At 52.2% G+C, this 13,065-nt stretch overlaps 1 protein-coding gene and 1 pseudogene across 3 annotated transcripts in view; both read right to left on the bottom strand.

Annotated features, from left to right (window-relative positions):
* Positions 1–6,568, bottom strand: part of VASH2 (vasohibin 2) — a 43,980-nt gene extending 37,412 nt beyond the window's left edge. For all 3 annotated transcript variants that reach the window (XM_064276922.1, XM_064276921.1, XM_064276920.1), the window contains exon 1: positions 6,293–6,568. In XM_064276922.1, the coding sequence (XP_064132992.1) occupies positions 6,293–6,568 (276 nt within the window). The remainder of the gene's footprint in view (positions 1–6,292) is intronic.
* A 4,232-nt stretch (positions 6,569–10,800) lies between these two features.
* On the bottom strand, positions 10,801–12,848 carry LOC100659285 (heterogeneous nuclear ribonucleoprotein A1-like; annotated as a pseudogene).
* Positions 12,849–13,065: the final 217 nt, after the last annotated feature.

Consider the following 13,065-nt stretch of genomic DNA (forward strand, 5'->3'; position numbering starts at 1 on the left):
GGGCCAGGGGCTCTGGCAGCGGCAGCACAGCTTCTGGGAAGAGGACAGAGGGGGTTCCTCCAGGCTTAGGCTGCTCAGGAGGAGCTGACGGGGCTGCAGGACAGATTAGTTCCATTCTGGGAGAAAAGAACAGAAGAGGGGCCCTAGGGATTTAGAGCTTAGCTGACAGGAGGAGAAGCTGCTGGTGCAGGGACTCAGGACAGCCCTGCGGTGGGACCTGGAGGCCTGGCTGGGCACCAGACCCAAGGCTGCTGAGGACACTCCCTTCCCATGGCTCCCTCCAGGCTCTCTAGGCTCAAGTCCCCAGTGACACAGGTGGGTACCCCCTCGGGACGCAGCCATGGGCAAACAGCTCTTTCCACACCTTGGCGCATTTGGCTGCATTAGGTAAAAGGCTCCCTGGCACTGCTTTTTTCTCCGCGCCTCGGTTTTTTTTTCTGGTCTCGCAGCTTTGAAATTTCCTACTCCACAGCAACTGTCCCTTCCGCCTTAAGAAAACTAGTCACGCTTCCTACTTCACAGCCAAGGTGCGTGCGTGCGTGCGTGTGAGTGCGTGAGAGACAGAGACAGAAGAGCGCACGCGTGCAGGAGTGTCCTGCGAACTACATTTTGTTGACATGTCCGCTGACATAAACCGTATTCCCATCTTGGAGAGTCATTTTGGGGAGCAAGAAGGTTCCGTTCCAATTCAGACATTTGTTCCCGTGACCCTGCCCCACACCCACAAAATACGAAGTGTGTTGTGTTTTCACCCTAACACACACTAGGGATGTCCAGCTTATCCTTGTCTTTTGTGGTAACATCTAATGATCTGCCCGCACCTGGAATTCTTTGTAGGATTGTGCTAGAGAGTTCACACAGAAGTGAGGAGAGAAGGGGAGAGGGGAACACACTCTCCAGCATCTCCTGTGTCCCAACCTCTATGCCAGGTATAAAAAGGACAGGAAAGTGGCCGGGAGGAGAGACGTTATACAGTTTATTAAGAGCATATTCCACACAGAAAAGTGCTGCCTGCACCTATTTAACAGAAAAGCTGGTGTGTGCGGGAAAATATCCCTGAGATCCCCAGTTACCTAAGAGATCCCCAGCAGGTAGCCAGGGTGATTTGGTTCTGCTGTGCTGTGGGGACAGACCACCAAATTAATTCCACTCCCCCAAGCCTAACAGAGCCCATGAGAGCCGGGTGGTGGACCCGGGAGGCAGGCGGCAGCTGATGCTCAGAATAGCAGCCCAGTGGTGCCCCAGGGCTTTTAAAAACAGCTGCAGGGTTACCTCAGCCCAGCTGTGAGGACTGCAGGGGCTACAGCCACACTTCCTCCCCTGAGAGGACAAATGGACATATTCCACAAACCCAGCTGGGAAGCTGCAGTGGTGGGAGGAGGAGCCCAGATTGTTCAAGGGACAATGTCATCTAGTTCCTCCTCACCCTGAGGTCAGGGGACAGCTGGATGGGGCTCAGACTCAGGGTCAGCCTCCAGCCAGCACCTCAGGCTGCCAATGCCTGTGTCAGAAAATGAGCCATAAACCAGGTGGGCTCCCCGGCGTGTAATTTCAAGACAGACACAACTAGGTTCAAATCCCTACTTGGCCATGGACTAGCTGTGGACTCTGGTCAAGCTGCATGGCCTCTCCAAGCCTCAGTTTTTTAAGATCACCTACTTTGGACCTTCTAAGTTGGCTCCAAGGATTACACGACCTAACATTTGTATAGCAGCAGCTTTGGGGCTTGACACACAGTGCTGCTTGAGGGTTAGCTGCGTGGCTGTTATTCATCAGCAAAGGTTTCGGGGACCTGGAAGGGGAAGCCTGAATGGTTTACACTTTTCTGGAACTGGAAAACAGAACCAGCTGTGGCCCGACTCCCTGGACACTCAGCTCAGGAGCTTCATGTCATGAAGGGGTCTTTTCACCCTAATGGAAGAGGATGAAAACATTCACCCCCCACCCCGGGAACATGTGATGACAAGGAGCTGATATCCTTCACTGGGGAGAACTCACACGAAGTGGTAAGAAAACTCTTCAGACCTCAAGGTCGGGGGTGGTGGGGGGGAGGGATGACCATGAAAAGGCAATTCACAAAACAGGAAATGCAAATGGTGAATAAATATTTGGAATAAAATGTTCAAGCTCACTAATAATTTATGAAAGCCATTGCAAAATGTCATTTTCACCTGTCCAATTAGCAAAGATATTCTGAAACGGGGGTACCCAAAGCTGGTGAGGGTGCTCTCAGATGGTACTGATGGGAATGGAAATTGGCGTAAGCTTTCTATGCAAAGCCCCAGGCACGTCCCTTTCCCTCCCCGACTAGGATCCCGGAGTCCCTCCTGATGGTATGTTCCTGCCCCACTTCATCAATTACGACCTGAAGCTCCAACTCAACTCCCCTCAAGCTTCCCACCTCCTGTTTCCTGCCACTACCACCCTCAAGCCCCAGCCCAGCTAGAGAGGTAGAACCTAGAGGAACCTGATCAAAACCAGCCTATTCCCAGAGTCCCATGGTCTGGAGGTCGGGGACCTGGGAGGCACAGGGGGCAAGAGGACGGAGTGGCATGGACAGGAGGATGGTTGTTCAAGAAGAATAATGAAGCAAACCACAGGCAAGGCTTTTGCCAACCAGCTCTCTTCCACTCCATTCCTGCAAACACAGCTGACCTCTTAGGGAAATGCAAGCAATGACACAGGTGGACACAGGTGTGTGACTGGCATTGTCAAGTGGGTGGGAGAGGAAGGCAGGAAAGGAGCCAGGGGACAGTGAGAGCCCCGCAGCCCCCAGGCATCTCGAGCTTGGAAGAACAAGGAGAAAGCAAAGCCTTTTGCCTGTCTCTGCTCTGAAAAAATGCTATGATGGCACCAGGCAGAAGAATCCTCTGTGGCAACCTGGGGATGTGGGGAGTGGAGGCCTACCATAGCAGCTACAATCCCCCTTTCAGAGGCATCCAGGAATCGTGGGTGGTGGCCTGGCACAGAGGTCCTAGGGTCACAACCTTGGGCTGAGCAGGATGGATGGATGGATGGATGGTGGTCAATCCAGGGAGGAGGAGGGAGTGAGTTCCCCATGTGTGCCAGCAGGGGGCAGGAGTGCACACACACTTCACTCAGGCCAAGCTCAGGTCTCTAACTGGGAATTGTTTCCCAATTTGAAATCAACATGAGAACAAGGAGTAGAGCTGTGAGAGCTACAGGAAATACGGTTGCTGTTTCCTGCTGAATCCATCCTGGTTCTCGGCCCCTAGAGTCAGCTCCAGCCAGTCCAGAGTGAGGAGCTCTTTCCAAGCACACCCTGGCTGTTTTTCTGGGCCAGCCGCCCTCCCTGCCCCACTTCCCATCCTCCCTTACTACCCTCCACTGACTCTTGCTGTTTTCTTAAACTTATCCCTAAAAAACCCCAGCCTAGCCCTCGACAAGTGCTAACCTTGGACCCAGTAGCCGCCAGGAGAGAGGTCTGCACTCACAAATGTAGAAAGAGGATCACGTAACGGGGAAGCTCAATGGGCGGGGGGCACCTGGACCTCTTAGTGACCCTACCACTGCTGCTGGTGGAATTCCCTGCAGTCGAGGAAGTGGCATCCAGCGGTCCTCTTAGGCCCTTGAAGCCTTCCCCCTCCACATCCCTTTTGCTTCTCAGCCCACATTCAATGGCCAAAAAAAAAAAAAGCAGTTAATCTCCCTGGAGCTCTTCAGCCCTTGCTACCCCCAATCCCCCCACTCTTCCATTCAAATTCCTCAGCAAGACATGGACTTGGTTAAAGGAGAAAAGTACTTGGATCCAGAGGAAAGAAGCCTACCAAGCCGAGCGCAGGGACAGCCTGTGAATCGGAGAGTGGTCCCTACAAAAGGGAGCTCAGGAGGCTGCTCCCGTCTCAGGGCCTGTGGGGTTCACGTGCAGGGCTTGGGGGCTGGGGTGGTGTGCCATGGTGGGGATGACCACGGACCACCAACCAGTAAGACGCAATGTAAGAGAGAGAAATGGTAACTTCTTTATTGAGGTTCGAAAAGCCAACTGCCCAAGTTTGGGCCGAAGGAGTCCTGAGTTGGCAGCAGTGCTCACAAGAAAAGGTCTGGAAGCTTCACATGACCTTCAGCATGTCGAGAAAGCACAAGATGATGTGGCTGCTACATACTTAAAAGAAGAAACACAGCATTCAGCAACAATAATGGAAGTATCAGAAACAGGTCACAGGATGAAGGAACCTATGTTGGGAACTGCTCAGACAACATTGAGGACACTGTACCTCACATGTGCTTGTTTTAGGGGACTGGTTACAACTAGCCATTGTCCTAGAAAGACCCCAGGACAGTGAGGAGGTCTGGAAATGACACAGCAAAAAAGGGGGTGAAAGAGCTATCTGCAGACAAAGAAAACCCAGGAAAGATGCAGAGGGTAAGAGTTCCCAGGGCTCAGAGTCCACCCACCCTCTAGTGTCCTGCAGCCAGCCCTAAGACCCGGAGACATCAAGCAGCATAAAACCATGGGATCTGAGAGTGGGGAAGAACTTTACATGCCTTCTGGTTTACTCTCATTTATAGATAGGGAAACTAAGGCCAGAGATTTTAAGTGGTCGAGGTCGCCGAGCTAATTCAGCCCTTGACTTTCACTCCCAGTCCCTCTGCCATACAGCACTGCCTCGTAGCCTTCAAGGAGCTGTGAGTCGCCAAGGAATAAAGCATGTTCCTCCCAGCTCAAAGGGCAGCAGAAGACTCTGTGGGGAGATGTGACTGGCAAGGTGGGGGAAGAAGGAGGATTTCTGTTCAGTCTAAGAAAACAGCTTCCTAACAACCAAATCTGGCCAGCAGGGGATGGACTGCCCTTTGAGGTGTGAGCCCCCCACTCCCAGGGGGATGTTCACACAGAGGAAGGAATTCTGCTGAAGGTGGGAGATTGTCCCCTTCTAAAGCTCCATGGTTCCCCATAGAGAACGGGGTCCCCACAAAGAAGGTAGGGAGAAGGGTGAAGTCACAGTTAGGAGCTGGGTCAGTGCTGAGGGTATGAGTCAGAAAGGAGGCATGGGATAGGAACAGCCTCTCTTCCAGGCTAGGGGCTCCCAGCTCCTCACTGAAGGAAGGAAACATCCAGAAGTGAGAAACTGCAGGCCAGGGCCAGCACTGTCCTCATGCTCATGAAGAACTCAGTAAGGGCAATGACAGCTGCCATCACAGCCAGGCATAAGGAAGACCTCCTTGACCAGAGAGCCAAGTGATAAAACCCTGTAACTGACTGCCCTCCTGCAGGAAGTTTAGCGGCTGGGCCACTTCCGCAAGGGCACACTCAGCTTTCTGGCCTGCAGGCTCGAATGCTCAGCTGTCACTGGGCTGGGGACCTGACCCGATGCCCGACCAGAACACATTCCAGGTCTCAGGCTGGCGCTCCTAGACCTGCCCAGGAACGTTCGCAGCCATCCCAGCATCCTGAGGTCCAGGGGACCCCCGCCAGACTGTCATCCCAGGCTCTGCGGCATTTCTCCCAGTCTGCATTCTGACGGTTCTCACAAGGTAGCTACCCCGCCAGCACACCTCCTCCCTCCAGACCTGAACCATCGCTAGTGGCATCCTGGCTGTGTGACGCAGCCCATTGGCTTCTGCCCAAGGAAAATGAGTTTCACTCCTCAGCCTCTACCAGGGGACGGTGAGACTAATTCACCACGTGTACTGGAAAGCTCCCTTCACCCATAGCCAAACTCTTCCTTTCGCCTGGAGCCCAGATAAGCTGGGAAGAGAGGCAGTTCATCGTTTTACAAGTTTCAGAGGTGAAAGTCACTGTCATAAAAAAAAATGTTGGCAAAAAGTCTGGAAATGATTCACAAGCTGAGAAGTCTGACTGGGTAATTTCAAATTCATTCACAGCCCCATAAATCATGTGCAAGTGCGGGGTGAAGGGAGGAGCAAGAACTCCAGAGAAAAAGCAGGGTCGGGATCCCTGGGGGTCCTACGAATTCTTGGCATCGCTGGTGTTAAGCTTCTGCGGAGGGAGGGGAAGCAGGTGGGGGCGCGGAAACAATAATAGAGTTTGGCTCTAGGCTCGAAAAAAACAACAAAAGAAAAACAAAACAAAACCTTGGCACAACCCGAGCGCACGGTCCCAGAGCAGCAAGCCCCGGGTCTCCAACCCCCTCGCCCGCCCCGCCTCCACTTCTAAGGCTTCCAAGAAAAACGTCTGAATTAAGCGGGAGGCTGGCGGGAGGAGCGGGACCGGAAGGGAGTTTGCAGCAGAACCAAGGAAATGGGATTCGCCTCTGTGTGTTGTGTGCAAGCTGAAATGGTCCCATCACTGCCCCCCTTCAAGGCCACTGACCTTTGCCAAGAAGGCGGCGTTCCTGATGGCGCCCACCATTTCTCCCCCCTTGGGGTGCACCTTGGCCACGTGCATCCACATGCGCTCCCAGGTGTGGCTGTCGATGGGGAAGCCGCTCTTGTTAACGTGAAACAGCACCCCGCCGTCTTTGTCCTCCTCTTCCGAGCCCCCGCTCGTGGCGAGGCTCACCGGCCGCGCGTGGCTGCTCCGGGACCGGGTGCCTTTGGCGCCCTTGGGGTGGGGGCAGTGGTGAGTGTCGGCGGCGGAGCCGGTCATGGTGGGGCCGGGGCGGGGCGCGGGTGCGCGGGCGCCGTGCGGGTCAGCGCCCCGCGGGGGAGGCCTTGTCCATGCCGCTAGCTGCCGCCGGACGCGGGAAGGGGAGCGGCGGGCGGTGCGCGGAGGCGGCGGGGCTCGCGGCTCACCGGCCGTGCCTGAAATCAGTGGAGACAGCAGACACCCAGCTAAGTGGAAGCCAGAGCAACTGAGGCGGGGGTGGGTCCGGTAGCGGCGCGGGCCTCGAGGTCTCTCCGCGTCAGCCCCCCGGCTCCCCCTGGCACGCTGACAGACCCCCAGGGATTGAATCGGGCTTCCAGCCCGGCAGTTACCTAGAAAGCTGGCTTGGAAATTGCTACAAAGCTTCGCACCCACCTAAACACCGGGAAAAACAGAAAAGCAGCGTGGGGGTGCGGAGTGGACCGTGTGGCGAGAAGAAAGGCAGCTCGGGCAGCGCGAGCCAACAGGAGGTCCCCGCGAGGTTCCACGGTCCCCAGATGTGGCCGGGCGATGAGCCGCGCCAAGAACGTGCCGGCACGCGCGCGCCCGGGACTGGCGCGAGGGCGCAGCAGCAGCCTCGGCTTGCCAAGACGGCCCCGGGGCTTCCAGGAATCCCTCCCGGACCCCGGCGGGCGGGCGAGGGGGCGGCCCCGACCCCAGCCGGCGGTGGGAGCCCTCCACCCGCTTCCCGTCCCGGAGTGCCTGCCCCAGCGCCCGAGGCACCGGCTGCCCGGGGAGGGCGCGCCGCAGCTCCACGGCCCCTACCTCCGGCCGGCCGGCTTCATTGCCGCAGAGCCTCTCCCGGCGGCGGATTCTGCGGCGGCGGCGGCCGTCGCCTCATTCCATTTCCATTCGCGATGTGATTCTGTGACATATAACCGAGTCACCCGGGCAGCGCCGATGTTCCCAATGCGTCCATTGGCCGCCGCAACAAAGAGGGGCGGGTCCCGGGGCTCGGGGCTCTACAACCCCCAGCTTCGCGACGCTCTGATTGGCTTCGGGGTTCCGGGCGGGAGGGGAGAGGAGTTGGGGGAGCTGGGCGGCCACGCGAAATCCGATCGCTGTCGCGTCCTGGGAGCCGCGCGGGGCCGGGCGTTTGGCCACAGGACTTCAGACCGAGTTTCCCCCCGGCGTCGTGGCACGGCGAGGGCTGGAAAGTGTGTAAAGCAGGTGGGAAGAAAAGCCAGCCCAGAAGTGACCAGGAGGTACAGGAGGACTCGGCGTTAGGACAGCATTCCCTGAGGGAGGGCTGGGCGCAGTCGCCTGTCCCTGCTCGGGATGCGGGATGGCTCAGGCAGGGGATGTTTATATGCAGGCAAAAACTTAAATCGTTAATTAAAAAAAAAAAAATCCGCATTACAAATCCCCCTAAATTAACAAGTGGACACAGCTATGGACGCTCGGACATTAGCCATGGTTAGTAAAGTCTTTCCGAAGCCAAGCTGATCTGTGACGCTGGAGACCCAGCCAGGTCCTGATGGCTCTGTCACAGCTGTGGAGCTAGAGGACGGGATGGAAAGATGCAGCCATGGTGAAATGGTTGGTCCTCCATTCACTACTGAAACACGTTTTCCTTAAAGTGGGAAGGTGGGGAAAGGACCAGGACTGACCCAAGGGCCCGGCTCTAAGTCCAAGCTGGTTGCTCAGCTGAACTGTGTACCCTGGGCAAGCCACTTCCCTGCCCTGGGCCTTAGCTTCTCTTTCTGAAAAGCAAACCCCTCCCTCTCCAGGTCTGTTCAGGCTCTAAGATTCTGTGATTCTCTGACTTCCTCCTGGATGCCTGGGAACATGACTGGAATAGCCTTTGTCTCTGAACTCCAGGCCAGCAGGTAACTTTGACTGGGTGAAGCAGTTGTCATAGCAATGCTAAGTGAACCTCGAATTAAGGATAGAATCGTCAAAGCACTCCTGATGACAGAATCAGCTTCTGGACTCTTCACCCTACAGTTGCCTTTAAAGGAACTGGACCTTGCCTTCCACAGGAGGGTGTATTGAGGGGCCAGCACCAGCCGAGCCCTGGAGTACAGCTGAGCAGCCAGGACGCGTGTGAGGAGGCCTGGATTGGGGAGCTAACGCTGCACTACTGCCCGAGACAAACAGAAGCCATGCCTGGGGCTTTAGAGATTTAATAAGACAGAGGAAATAGGCGAATTCAGGAAATTATCTGAATAATTCATGTGGACAAACACACCTGAAAAAAAAATCAGGAAACTGAAAGAAAATTATCCCCTACTAGTAATTAAAAAAAAAAAAAAATTTTTTTTTTTTTAGTAATTGCCTTGATTTTGCTTCCTGATGAAAAGGAAAAGTTGCCACAGAAAAATGGTTTATTTTCTTTTTTATTGTGCTTTAGATGAAGGTTTACGGAGCAAATTAGTTTCTCATTAAACAATTAATATACATAGTGTTTTGTGACATTGGCTGTAATGTGTTAGCACTCTCCCTTCTCAACATTGGGTTCCCCGTTTCCATTTGTCCAGCTTTTCTGTCCCCTCCTGACTTCACGTCCTTGCCCTGGACTGGTGTGCCCATTTAGTCTCGTATTGTTTTATGTGCCTGTCTAATCTTTGGCTGAAGAGTAAACCTCAGGAGTGATTTCAATACTGAGTCTGGGGGCCGTACTCTTCAGGTTTCTCCAGTCTCTGTCAGGCCGATAATCTGGTCTTTTTTTTTGTCAGTTTGAATTTTGTTCTACATTTTTCTCCAACTCTGTCCTGGACCCTCTATTGTGATCCCTGCCAGAGCAGTCAGTGGTGGTAGCCAGGCACTGTCTAGTACGGACTCAGTCTGATGGAGGCCATGGTAGATGTGGTCCATTAGTCCTCTGGACTAATCTTACCCTGTGTCTTTCATTTTCTTCATTCTCTCTTGCTCCAGTCAGGAGAGACCAGTGAAGTAGATGGCCACTCACAAGTTTTAAGAGCCCAGACACTACTCACCAACGTAGGATGTAGAACATTTTCTTTATAAACTGTTATGCCAATTGAGCTAGATGTTCCCTGAGACCATGGTCCCCTCAGCCCTCAACCCAATTGTTCAGTCCCTCAGGGAATTTGGATGTATCTATGAAGCTTCTTTGACTTTGCCTTGGTCAAGTTGTGCTGACTATCTTAGAGAATGGTCTATTTTCTTACCCGAAATGTTCTTCCTGCCTTATTTTTTCATTCATCCCTCAAATCTGTCCCTTTCTCCACACTTTTCCGGAGTTTCAAGTTCAGGAGACAAGGGTTTCAGTGTAAAGACCTGTATGCAGAGGATGAGAATTTGTCCTAAAAATCCCTCAGGGGAAAACAGTTCTCAAAGCTCAACTGATCAGACCAATCAGTGAACATCGAAGAAAGTTTGGCAGGTGTCCGCTTCCCTGGATTCATTTCCCAGTGTCCCTGCTCAGGCCAAGTCCAAACAACTACAGTTACCCTGCTGAAACAGGGCTTGGGTTCTGATTTCCCTGAATAAAAACCCTAGGAACCATAGTGGGTTGTTGGTTCATCTTCCTGCCTGCAGGCATCCCAGGGCTCCCAAACGGTTGAGGGGCAAAGTCCTTGTTCTAACTTTAATCTCTAATGTTCCAGTTGTCTGGTCTCCTGTCCCCCAGGAAGAAGGAACAGGAGCAGTGATAAGACATATGAAGACAGCTGCAAGATTTGGCTATCTTTCCAAAGCGGTGGTGAGGAGGCCCCTGAAGTGACCTGCAGGGTCCCGGCAGAAGATATGCAAGGCAGAGGAGCTCCTTCGTTCAGAATTTCTTTGCATTTAAGAGTTGGTCTAGTGGCATAAAGCACCAGCATTGTTCATTTCCTTGTTTATTTTGTGTTACATGACACTCAGGCCAGATGGAGTATAGGTTTTGAAAGTTCAGTTAGTTCATAAGAGTGACAAAGCCATGGATACACATGGTGGGACAGGGCCAACTTATGACTTGAACAGGGATACGTGGTAGCTAGATACTGAACCTCTGAGAGCACTCTCACTCCCATTCATTGGATAACAACAGGCACAGCAGAGAAATACAGTGGGAAGGTTTGGACAAGAACAAAACCAAAAAAACCCAACCCATTGCCATGAGTCAATTCTGACTCATAGCAACTCATAGCCAAGGTCTGAACCGGTGCACCACCAGGGCTCCTTGGACAAGGACAGCTGGGTTCAAATACTATCCCACTGCTTAAGTGACGCTGTTAGGGTCACAAAGATAAATAAGAGAAAATCCTACGTTCCTGGGTCGTATATTTCTAACCCCAGCGTGTGCTGATGGTGCAGTTTCGGGTAAATTACTCAACGGCTTTGAGCCTTACTTTCCTCAAACTAGTTGTAATAATATCTTAGAGGGACATTGTGCTGATTCGGAAAAGTAGGCTGTGTGAAAGCACCTGCTGTGGGCTTAATTTTTTTTTTTTTTGACACATTTATTCAGTGTCATGATCAGACTATTACATTTAGCGATCAACAGCATGGGTGCAAAAAAAAAAGTTACATGAAAACCATTTGTTGGAATACTTTACACATTCTACAGAACAGAAACTAAAGTAACCTGTTATACAGTTAGTCACAAATACAGTCCTCAAGTTTGTTGCCCATGTTATTGTTCTTAGGTGCTGCCCAGTTGGTTCTGTCTCATAGCGAACCCATAGGACACAGTAGAACTGCCCCATAGGGTTTCCAAAGAGCCGCTGGTGAATTTGAACTGCAGACCTTTTGGTTAGCAGCCGAGCTCTTAACCACTACACCACCAGGGCCCCATTTTTTTGCCTATATGCATGAGTATTGTCTAAAACATGTCATCTTTGTAGCAGCAAGGCCCTGCCACCACTGTGCTTGGCTGAGTTCACCAATCTGTTGTAACCTGTAGCTTCCCCATCACTTCTCTGGCTCCCCTCACCTGCTAAGCTTTGTTTCCTGGCAGTCATTAAAACCTTCGGCCACTGCCATAGCTACTGCTACTGCTTCAACCGTTATGGCCACCTTGGTTTCATGGTTCGGCAAAGTATTGACCTCCACCAGCAAAGGGGCCAGAGCTTCTGCTTCCCAACTTTCCTTCCTTCATGGGTCCAAACTTTGAAGATTGATTGTTGTAATTGCTACAATCACTGTAGTTTCCACCACCGCTAAAATTGCTCCCACCAGCACCGCCAAAGCCACCTCCACCTCCTCTGTTGGTATAGCTGCCACTTCCGCCATAGCCACTTCCCTGGTTTCCATAACCCGGTCCACCACTTCCACAGCCTCTGCTTCCTCCAGACTAATCAGGACCACCTCCTCCACAACCATCATTACCAAATCCGTTATACCCATTCCCACTGCCTCCATATCCACCATCATCGTGGCTGCCACCAAAGCCACCTCACCCCCTGAAGTTTCCTCCACAACCAAAGGTGTCATTGCACCAAAACCACCTCCATGGCCACCACCAAAGTTTCCAGAACCACTTTGACTTCTTTGGCTGGGTGAGGGACTGGCCATCTCTTGCTTTGACAGGGCTGGCCTTACTTCACAGTTGTGCCCATTCACAGTGTGGAATTTCTGAATGACAATCTTATCTACAGAGTTCTGGTTGTCAAAATAACAAAAGCAAAGCCTCTCTTCTTGTCATGATTTCATTCACTTCGATCTTTCCATACTGCTCAAAAAAATCTCTTAGGTGATGTTCTTCAGTGTCTTCTTTAAGGCCTCCAACGAAGATCTTTTTCACAGTCAAGTGGGCACTTGCTCTTTGATAGTCTTCTCATGAGACAGTCCTCTCTGGTTCCACAACTCTCCCATCCACCTGTGCGGCCTTGCATCTGTGGCTGCATCCACCTCCTCCACAGTAGAATAAGTGATGAACTCAAAGCCTCTGGTGCTTGGTTTAATCTCTTATTACCACACAGTCCGTGAACACCCCCTATTGCTCAGAATGGCTTCTCAGACTCTTAACTGTTGTTTCAAAGTTCAACCCTCCATTGAAGAGTTTCCGCAGCTGTTCGGGCTCTTTAGGAGACTCTGACTTAGACATGATAGCAGTGGGAAGGAAGACTTCAACGATGCTTCCTTGGTGGTGTTCACAGGCAGAAAAGAGGCTTAATGTATTAACCAGTAAGCAACCAGTCGGCAATCAGTTGCCATCAAGCTGATTCTGACTTATGGCAACCCTGTGTGTGTCAGAGTAGTACTGTGGTCCATAGGGTTTTCAATGGCTGATTTTTCAGAAGTCCATCTCCTGGCCCATCTTCTGAGGTTCCTCTGGCGGACTCAAACTTCCAGCTTTTTGGTTAGCAGCCAAGTGTGTTAACTGTTTTCACCATCCAGGGACTTCTAATACACGTTGTCTTAGTTATCTAGTGCTGCTATAACAGAAATACCACAGTGGATGTCTTTAACAGAAATTCATTTTTCTCACATGTGAGGAGGTTAAAGTCTGAATTCAGGGTGCTGGCTCTAGGGGAAGGCTTTCTCTCTCTGTAGGCTCTGGAGAAAGGTCCTTGTCCCTTCTGAGCTTCTGCTCTTGGGCAATCTTCATGTGC

The sequence above is a fragment of the Loxodonta africana genome, chromosome 25 (genome assembly GCF_030014295.1).
Source record: "Loxodonta africana isolate mLoxAfr1 chromosome 25, mLoxAfr1.hap2, whole genome shotgun sequence".
Taxonomy (NCBI): Eukaryota; Metazoa; Chordata; class Mammalia; order Proboscidea; family Elephantidae; genus Loxodonta; species Loxodonta africana.